The sequence below is a fragment of the Elephas maximus genome, chromosome 21 (genome assembly GCF_024166365.1).
Source record: "Elephas maximus indicus isolate mEleMax1 chromosome 21, mEleMax1 primary haplotype, whole genome shotgun sequence".
Lineage (NCBI taxonomy): Eukaryota > Metazoa > Chordata > Mammalia > Proboscidea > Elephantidae > Elephas > Elephas maximus.
In genome coordinates, this window is record NC_064839.1 from 6,479,032 (window position 1) to 6,489,053 (window position 10,022).

The following is a 10,022-nucleotide window of genomic DNA, read 5'->3' on the forward strand; positions in this document are numbered from 1 at the left end:
CATAGGTTTTCCAAGGAGCAGCTGGCGGATTTCAACAGCCAAACTTTTTGGTTAGCAGCCAAGCTTTTCGCTACTGTGCCATCAGGGCTTATCACGGTGTGCAGTAAACAAGAAGTACACATACAAAATACAATTTTTAAGTGCCAAAGAGAAAAATGGTATCAGGTAAATGAGTCTGCACGCCATGCCACTGTACTTGGGACGGCTTCGCACATTTGCCTGGAAGGGGCACAAAGGTTGGCCTCGTCTGACTGCCACCGCCGAGCCCTCGGCACGTGGCATGATGCCTGACACGTGTGTGTATCCAATGGTCTATGTTGTGACACGTGTGTGTATCCAATGGTCTATGTTGTGACAGGTGGGTGTGGCCAATGGTCTATCTTGTGACAGGTGGGTGTGGCCAATGGTCTATGTTGTGACAGGTGGGTGTGGCCAATGGTCTATCTTGTGACAGGTGGGTGTGGCCAATGGTCTATCTTGTGACACGTGGGTGTGTCCAATGGTCTATGTTGTGACAGGTGGGTGTGGCCAATGGTCTATCTTGTGACAGGTGGGTGTGGCCAATGGTCTATCTTGTGACACGTGGGTGTGTCCAATGGTCTATGTTGTGACAGGTGGGTGTGGCCAATGGTCCATCTTGTGACACGTGGGTGTGTCCAATGGTCTATGTTGTGACAGGTGGGTGTGGCCAATGGTCTATGTTGTGACAGGTGGGTGTGGCCAATGGTCTATCTTGTGACAGATGGGTGTGGCCAATGGTCTATCTTGTGACAGGTGGGTGTGGCCAATGGTCTATCTTGTGACCCGTGTGCGTGTTCAAAAGTCTATCTTGAATCAAGCAAGGAACGAGCGCCCCAGGCCAGCAGAGACGGCGGTGGCAGAGGCCGGCGAGCGCTGGGAGGCCGAGACCCATCCTCGCTGCCGCGGGCCAGGAAGGGGACGTGGAGACCTCCCGACTCTCAGGCTCCACCCGGGGGCACAGGCCTCCAGTCCCCGCCGAGCCGCGCTCAGCGCCGCGCCACGTGGGCCCGCCTCCCCGAGGCCGCAGCCTGGCTCCGCCCCGCCCACGCCCTACAGCCCGGCCGAGCGGCTGCCCCTCGCGCCCGCGCCCGCTGGGGGGCGCTGCCCTCCCACCCCGCGCGCCCAGAGCGGGCACCCCAGGGACCCCGCGGGTCTTCTCCCATCCTAGAGGCCCGCTCCACCTCCTACCTGAGGGCCGGAGAGGGGGGCGGGCGGGAAGGGCTGAGGGGCTGCACGGGATTGCGGCACCAGGCGGGAGGCGAGAGCGAGCGGCCGCGGCCGACAGTCCGGGCGCGAGCGCGCGCGCGTGCGGTCCCGCCCTCGCTCCCTCCGTCGACTCCCGGCCGGAGCCCAACCCAGCTGCCGCGCGCCGCCCGCCTCGCGGCGCCTAATAACAACGGCGACCCGGGTCAGGTGGCCGCGCGCGGACAGCGCCGCCATTGGCCCGGCGGGGAGCGCGGCGCCTCGGGATTGGCCAGGGGGCGGGGCCGGGGGCGGGGCCGGGCCTGGAGGCGGGCCGGGAGGCGGCGGGGCGGGGCCAGGCCGCGGTCCGCTCCTTTGTGCCCGGCGCTCTCCGCCTGCTCCGGCTGCAGCGCGCGCTGCATCAATAATTCAGAGCGGCGGCGGCGGCGGCGGCGGGTGCGAACGGGCGGCTGCGGCGGCGGCGGTGGGGCCGAGCGGCAGCGGCTATGCAGCCAAGTGCGGCCGGGCAGCCGCGGCACCCCTGAGGCCCCGCGGGCTCGGGGCATCGCGGGAGGACTCCCGCTCCGGAGTGCCAGGGAGCGCAGCGGGGACCGGGGCGGCGTCGGCCGAGCGGCGCCCGGGGCTAAGGAGGGGGCTTCGGGGCGGGCCGGGCCGGGGGGGCGGCTGGCGCAGGCGGCCCCGGGGGCGGGGGGCGGGTGGGCGCCGGCGCCGCGATGCTGGGCGCCGTGGAGCTGCTGCTGCTGGGGGCGGCGTGGCTGGCGGGCCCGGCCCGCGGGCAGAACGAGACGGAGCCCATCGTCCTGGAGGGCAAGTGCCTGGTGGTGTGTGACTCCAACCCCACGTCCGACCCCACGGGCACGGCTCTGGGCATCTCCGTGCGCTCCGGCAGCGCCAAGGTGGCTTTCTCGGCCATCAGGAGCACCAACCACGAGCCGTCCGAGATGAGTAATCGCACCATGATCATCTACTTCGACCAGGTGAGTGCGCCTTCCCGCCCACCCCCTGCAGACGGGGGAGGGGGATGGAGGCCTGATGCCCGGTCCTCTCACCCGGCTCTGCGGAGGCGCGGGGGCCGGGGTCCGGGCCGCCCCTGCGCACTCCCCTCCGCTCCCGTCTCATTCTAGGTATTAGTAAACATCGGGAACAACTTTGATTCAGAACGCAGCACTTTCGTTGCCCCGCGCAAAGGGATCTACAGTTTTAACTTCCACGTGGTAAAAGTCTACAACAGACAGACCATCCAGGTCAGCTGCCGCCGCGGGGCCCGGCCCCGGCCCCAGTAGGGGGGTTCTAGCCGCGGGGGTGTGGCGGCCGTATGGGGCGGGAGACAGAAGTGCCAGCTGCATGTACCAGGGCTGCTGGGAGGGGACGGGTGGCGGGGCCTCACGGCTCTGTGCCTTGATCTGTGCCCTGCTTCCTCTGTCGCCGGCCCTTGGGACCCAACCCCCTCCCAGAGACATTTTCCTGCCTCCTCCTTCCGAGCCCCTCGGAGGAGGTTCCCCGCCTTCCGACGGGACTCCGGGGACTTCCCATAGCGTTTGTAATAGCACCACAGACAGCCCCCGCACCCGGAAGCCTGAGAAGCGGGCGGCTCACCGCGTATTCAGCACCACGACCCCTCGCTCCAGCTTAGAAGCCAAGCAGGCGATCTGTGCCCTTGCTTTCGGCATCACGGACAGGGTCACCGGCGTCCGAGTGGGGAACGACTCTGGGCTTTTGAACTAGGAGCTCCGAGCCCTGGCGGAGTGAGGGGTGGAGAGAGAAGGGAGGGGACGTTGTGCTCCTCCGGGTTCCTGCGGTGCCCTAGCCCGCCCTCGGCCGGCTTTCTAGGTCCCCGAAGGTGTCCACGCCTCTGCCGGGTGGAGACATAAGGCGGAACTCGCCGCTGGGTCGAGGGCGCCGGCCTCTGGCTGGCGATGCCACCGCAAGGGCAAAGCCAGGCGGTGGCCGGCGCGGGTGGGTTTGGGGTGGGAATGGAGCTCGGGCTTGGAGACCAAGCACAGAATGCAACTCGGCGCGAGATTTCCAGTCAACCAGAAACCCTGCCCCCGCTTCTGCGCTGTGTCGAGGGCAGAGAGGGAGCCGGGACCCAGAGGAACTGGGTTTTTTGGTTTTATTTTGTTTTACCAAGGGCGCCGGGAGCAGAGTTGCCTGAGTTTTTCTTTGAGGCTGGGGGAGAGGGGAGAGAGACCGCCGGTCTCAGGGCATAAGCCACTTGCGGGCTCATTAAACTGGGAATTTCAGTCGGGATTCTCTTGGCGGGCTCAGCTTGAGAAACAGAATGAGGGCGACTCTCCTTTTGAGGGCAGACTCTTCCTCTCACCCAGATGCTGTATGTCACCCCCACCGAACCCTCGGCAGATAAGCTGCAAAGCTGCTCTTTCTCCCCTCTCTCCATACTTCCTGGTCTTTATGGCTGTTAGCCCAGCGGCAGAGATTCGCAGCTGCATGGCTGCTTCGGTACCGCCTTGGCTGTATCTGAAGCGGGCCTTTCTCTTTCTCAGGTGAGCCTCATGTTAAATGGGTGGCCGGTGATTTCAGCCTTTGCTGGTGACCAGGACGTGACCCGGGAGGCCGCCAGCAACGGAGTCCTAATCCAGATGGAGAAGGGCGACCGAGCATACCTCAAATTGGAGCGGGGGAACTTGATGGGGGGCTGGAAGTACTCAACCTTCTCCGGATTCCTGGTGTTTCCCCTCTGACTGGCTCATCGCTAGAATGGAGGCAGGGAGAGGGTAAAGACAAGAGGGGAGTGAGAAACAGGCTGAAATTTACAGGGCGAGAAAGCTGCAGGACTTGAAACTTTCTACCTGTTCCGCAGCGGCATCCGGGTAAAGGTGCGGGCCTGCGGTGGGACGGAGTTTTCTGCTTCCTCAGTAGAAGTAAATTCTGCTTAGCTCTGCTCACTCTCATTTCCAAAAGTAAACTCACCTCCCCCACTCTAGTTGCAGTGATCATGAAAGAGCTGCCTTGTCGTTGTTTCTTACCCCCACGTTCATGTTCCCTACAATTTATTTAAAAGAAACTTTGTATTTCACTGTGTAACGTGAAATATTTCTCTCCCCATTTCTCCTCTGAATTCTTCCACCTGCCGAAATCTAATATGCCCCGACTTTTTTTTTTTAGTTTGGGGAAGGCTTAAGGTTTTTTTGTTTTTGGATGGGTGAGGTAGTTTTAATTTGGCAAATGCTACTCTTCTTAAAAGATGCTTGAGAGTTAATTAGCTGAAGACACTTTGTGTCCTCGGCTGCTTGGTAGCAGAGAAAGGACTCGCCTTAGTGGTGACTGGTTTAAAAATTATATATATATATAAATATATCATTTGTATGCGAAAAACTCTTCCCAGTGGAAACTGACTGTATTTCTGTATTTCTATGTTCTGTTTGGAGTGACCGTGAAATTTAAGGCTGCTTGATGTTCTGATGCTTGTCAATGCCCTCCTGCTCTGTGTGGCATCACCAAACGCCAGGAGGTCCTTCCGGACGCTTTCTCGTCCTCTGTAACATACGTGTGAATAGCCAAGATTTAATTTTGCTTTAATCCAATAAAGTTGAAGTGAGACTTTTATTTTTCTGAGACAGCTTTCTGAGCTCTGCGTCCTCCCCAGCCGCAAGGTTGGGGCAGAGCGGAAGGGCGAGGTTCGGAGGTAACACACCCTCGAAAAGCCCGCATGAGGGCTTCCTCCCGGTGGGGCGAAGTCGACCTTGCGCTGCGAAGCCTGGGGCCCGCCTAGCAAGTGCCTGCGCTCTTTGCTTTGGCGCAAACATAAGAAATGTGGCCGAATTTCTGCTAGGCCAGGTGCTCCCGCCGCCTGGGAGCGAAGTTTGGGCTTTTGTCAGCCTGAATGCACCGAGAATGATCCCAATTCAAGGACCTAAACCAACCTGCCAGGAGCTGCTGCCTCGCCAGGCCTTCTGCCCCCGGATTTCCCCGATTGTTGTCCTCCCAGCAGGTCCCGAAGCAGCGTATGTTTTTGCACCGCTGTGTGTGAATTCAGAGTCCGTCCGCCGAACTACCCGGGTGTTCAGGATCTGTGTTTGCACTCTTTCCAAGACTTTTACCCAAGAGAAGCTCGTCCAGGAGTTTTGGTTGTACAGGGACATAATGTGAAAGCAAAATTAAAATAAACGCCATGGTTTTAAGTCTAGAAGGCTGACCCAGTTGCTTCGGCAGCGGCAGTGGGGAGAAACCAGGTGGAAGGCAGAGGGCCGGCGCCGCAGCCCTCTGGCTCCAGTCCTTTTGGAGGCTTTCTCCAGACTTCAGTTTCAGGGAGGAATTTAATTAGCTCCTGGGGTGCGGATTAATAATAGCGCAACAAGCGATATTACCCGATTTTTCCTGAAACCTGGACCTTGTTTCTCCCTGGCGCGCGCAATTCAGAGGCCACCGCCTTCTGTAGCGGCCCGCTCCCTCAGTCCCAATGCCCCCAGCATAGTAGGGGACAGGCAGGGACTGAAGGAGTGAGAAGCGGCCCACCATTCTCCCTCCTCCCAGTCAGTCCTCAGAGGAGTAGGATTTGGAGGAATAAGGAACCCTCCCAGAACCCAGTGCCCTCGAGTCCATTCGGAACACTAGAGGAATTTAAAAGACTAATTTTTAAAAAGAGGGCACTTTCCCCGCGTTCCGGATGGGAGGGAGGGGTCAGGGACAGTTAGAAGCTCGGCAGCGGATCTAGATTAACCGGCGGTTCTGCCCGCGCGGAGCCCGCCCGCCAGGCGTACGGAGAAGGGGTTCCCTGTACTCTCCGCGTAGGCGGGTGGCTGGTGAACCGCGCGGGTTGGGTAGCCATTACCCTTCCAAAGAAGCTTGGAGCTCACTTGGCTGCGAGTGGGTGGTCACTCCTCTTTCCGAAGTCAGGACCACCAGGATTCTAGTTGCGGTGGACCTGTGTACCGCTTGCGTGCTGGAGCTTGTGGGGCCACCCAGCAGCGCCCAGCTGGATGACTTTGGCAAAACCCCTGGCTAGGCCTTAGCCTGCGTATCTGTATCAAGACACGAAGGAACCTAGACATTTCCAAGAGTCCCTGCTGCACAGGGTTCCGGCTCTCATTTGCTTCCAGACCAAGGAGCCTGCAGCTTCTTTTGCCTGGGGTAGTGAGTCCTGGCTGCGGCCTGCGATGCCGCGTTCCTGAATGCCGGCCTCTGAACGCTAGGCCTGCGGCTGGGGTAGAGGCAAAGGGGACCCCTGTGCCTGCAGAATCTCAAGTTTAGCCCAGATGTGAACGCAGAGGGGATCTAATGGGCCCCCAGTTGGAAAGAGAAGGGGAAGCTCTCCCTTGAGTATGCACGGGCTTCAGCGGACCTCTTCTGGGTGGAGGCCCTTTCCCTCCCCAGAAGTCTGAACCTGGCTTTAGAAACCCTTCCCACCCTGGCTCCAGCCTCCTCTTCTGCCACCTGCTGACCCTTCCTGGGGTTCCCACCATTGGATAAGCCCATTTTGCATTCCTGTCTCCATGCCTCCGCACCTGCTGTTTCTTGAAGTGCCACTTTTCTTCTCCGCTTTCCAGAATCCTAACCTTCTGGGGAACTAAGAAGTTCTGGGGAACTAAGAAGCCCAGGCTGCCTCCTGGAAGTGTCTTGTCCACACAGCATAGGGCACTGCTTTTCAAGGTTCACCACCCTCCTCACGCTCCAATCAGGCCTGCTTGGCATGGCAGGGAGACCTGTGGAGCTGGTCTTGGGAGTGCTAAGCTGGAGCCTCTGCCCAGAGAGCCCCAGTAAGACGTGGGGTGCCCCAGCCCATGCTACCTCATCCTCAGCCTACGCCTCCCATTAGCCTGGCTGGATGGGGCTGAGGACAGCACTACCCACAGATGGACCTGGAGGTTAGAGGCCTCCAACACTCTCGCCTCTGGGCTGAAGGCGAAGGCAGCTGTTACCTCTTCCAGGGGGAGGTGAGCCACTTTTCTCTGAAATTGAGCCCCAGCTGGGAGGTAGCCAGACTTCAGTTGGTGTGTTGGGGTGACGGGGGATGAGGAGAAAGGGGTTACAGCTCAGTAGGCACTCCCTCCCTGCTGGGGAGGGGAGCGAATTCTAAAATCTACTCCTCACAATTGCTCCTTAAATGCTTAGAACTCTGCACTCTTCGGGTCTGGGTTCACCCTCTGTTTTCATATAAAATAACCCTCATCAGAATGGCCTTGCAAGGGTCCCAGGACCACCCTCCCATTCAGCCTCACCCTCATTCTGCCTGAAAGGTTTTCCCTAGGCAGGTTTACTTCCTTCTCCCATCCCCCAATAGTAATATCACCTTCTCCAGGAAGCCTCCCATACCCTAGATAGGCAGACTCATCACTCCTTTTCTGATCTCCTTTGGAGGTCTAGTATGATCTTTCTTACCACACACACTAGCCTCCCCAACCCACTTCCCTGGGGGCATGGCAGTGTTTTAGTCAGCCCAGCGTCGAGCACCCGGCCTGGCCCAGGGTTGTGGTGCGAGGTACCCAGGGAGGCTTCCAGAACTCAAGGAGCCCAGGCCTGAAGTCTTAGCCTGGGTTCTCCAGGCGGCGCCAAGTGCTCCAAGAGCCACTGGGTCAGTGCTGGCCCCAGGAGGATCCAGTGTGTAGGGGATCTTGGGTCACCGTCCTCTCTGCTGTCTGTGAGGCAGTGCGGGGTTGCGTTGAGACCCTCCTACCCCTAGCTCGCTCGCTCCCTGCTAGCCGCTTCCCCCACTGGCAGTGCTGGAAGCTCACCTTCCTAGCTGCGCTGGAGCGCTAGTTCTCACAGTGCGGGCAGATAGGCTCCTAATGAGAACATAATTACCCAGATGGAGAGGGAGCCTCACCCCGCTCCTTAATGGGGTGGGAGGAGAGATAGGGGCGGAGGTAAGGGACAGCACACTCTTGCGGGCCCTGGGCGGCGTCCTGGGGCCCAGTGGGCTCAGTGGAGGGGGCAAGACCTTGAGCTGCGGCTGTGTGCCCTGCACTCAGCCTCTGGTTTGATGCGTGACTGGTCTCCCCTAATCTGAGTTTTTTCTCACTTTACAAACGCGAACGGTGAACTACCAGACATCTAGGGTTCCTTCCTGGTGGTCCTGCATTTCTGATCTATGTGTCCCTGAGTCCTCCCACCTGATCACCCACCCTTCCTCACTTCTATCCTTCCTCCTCCTTGCAGGCTCTTGGTCCCGTCCTTGGCACACCCACCGACATTCAAACAAAACAGTCAAACCTCTTACCGACTGGGGGGGGGCAGGGAGGGAGCCAGCTGTGCCATCGGGCATCCAGGAGGGACAGCGCAGCTACACATCCCTTTAAGCCAATCTGATGTAGGAAACAAGGGCTTCTCAGAGGCAATTACTCACTCTAGGACATTAGTCTCTTTGCAAAGGGTCCTTCAATGAGAATGTATCACACACGCTGAGCCTTAGGTTCCTCACATTTAATATGGAGATAATAATACCTGTTCATTGTTAGATGCCCTTCACAACAGGATGGTTGTGAAGAATGTGCAAGAAGGTATTAAAAATGTTCGACAATGCCTGGCCCATAGTATAACCCCTTGCCATCAAGTCGATTCTGACTCATAGTGACCCTATAGGACAGAGTAGAACTGCCCCATAGAATTTCCAAGAAGCTCCTGGTAGATTCGAAACTGCTGACCTTTTGGTTAGCAGCTAAACTCTTAAGCCACTAGGGTGCTGAATAAATAACAACGGTAAGAAACAACAGACACCTAGGACATGATACTGTCACAGAAACAGGACACAGGAAATGTCTGGATGGATCCCTGCATGGAACAGATGGAAGAATGAAATGGGGTGCGGGGGTGGGGGGTGGAGGATTTGCTGGAGGGCACAGAGCAAGTAAATGATAGAATTAGGAAAAGGAAACATTCCTTCCCCTGTACACTTACCCTCCCCCTCCAATCAATGAATGAGAGTAAGTGATTTTAGCCCTTAGTATCTTTTTTTTTCTTTATCTTTCCTGTCCAACCCTGTTGCTTCTGTATTTGCATCAACCACTGTGGACTGAACATTGTCTAGCTGTAGGCCCCAGAGTAGAACGTGAGCCCTGTTTGCGTATCTATGTCCCCCGTTAGAGGGCAGGTCCCTCCAGGGAAGAAACTTCATGCTGCTCAGACCAGTGCCTCCCATGGCACCTGGCACAGAGCAGAAATCCTGGGATTGCACCATAAGCTAAACCAAACTATACCTGCCAAGACTGCAGGAAGTGGACACAGCCAGTGAACTACCCTCCAGGGGGGCCTTCTGGATCTCTGAGCTGCCCTGCCACTGCCTCCCACCTCCCCCCCGCCGCCCACATCACTGACAGTAATGCTGACACAGAAGAGCCTGCAAACCCTGTGTGGACGTAGAAACATTCCCAGGCTCCTGCATTTGCTCTGGCTTCTTGTCTTCCCATTTCACTCTGAGCCCAGCCTGCTTTGGGAGGCACTGACAGCCTGAGATGGCAGTGAGCTGGGACAGTGAGGAAGAAGTGAAGTGGGATGTATGGGTTGGTGTCCTGATTGTTGCTAGGTCTCCTCCCTGGGAGAATGCTTTCCTGTGTGTTCAGGCAGCAGTAAGGGACACAGTGCAGCCACTGTCAGGAAGGAGAGCTCCAAGATTGGCAGGAAGGGTCTTCCAATCTTGTGGCCACAGCCCAGGGCCTACAGAGATCTTTGTTCATCTTAGCAAACTCTGGTGAGTTTAGGAACAGTTATGGGACAAGGCACCAGGGATGGACTCCTGTGTGACCTGAGCAGGTTCTAATTTGATCTTTAGAACTGAAATTGAGCTCTATCTACCTCATCTGCAAAGCCCCTTCTGACTTCCACTGCTGACTGCTGAGCTCTCC

At 57.9% G+C, this 10,022-nt stretch overlaps 1 protein-coding gene across 1 annotated transcript; it reads left to right on the forward strand.

The window, feature by feature from the left end:
- Positions 1-1,937: 1,937 nt before the first annotated feature.
- CBLN1 (cerebellin 1 precursor) lies at positions 1,938-4,864 on the forward strand. Its single transcript, XM_049864129.1, has 3 exons — positions 1,938-2,201; positions 2,349-2,468; positions 3,729-4,864. Exons 1-3 carry the CDS (start codon positions 1,938-1,940, stop codon positions 3,924-3,926), a joined length of 582 nt encoding a protein of 193 aa, XP_049720086.1. The 3' UTR covers positions 3,927-4,864.
- Positions 4,865-10,022: the final 5,158 nt, after the last annotated feature.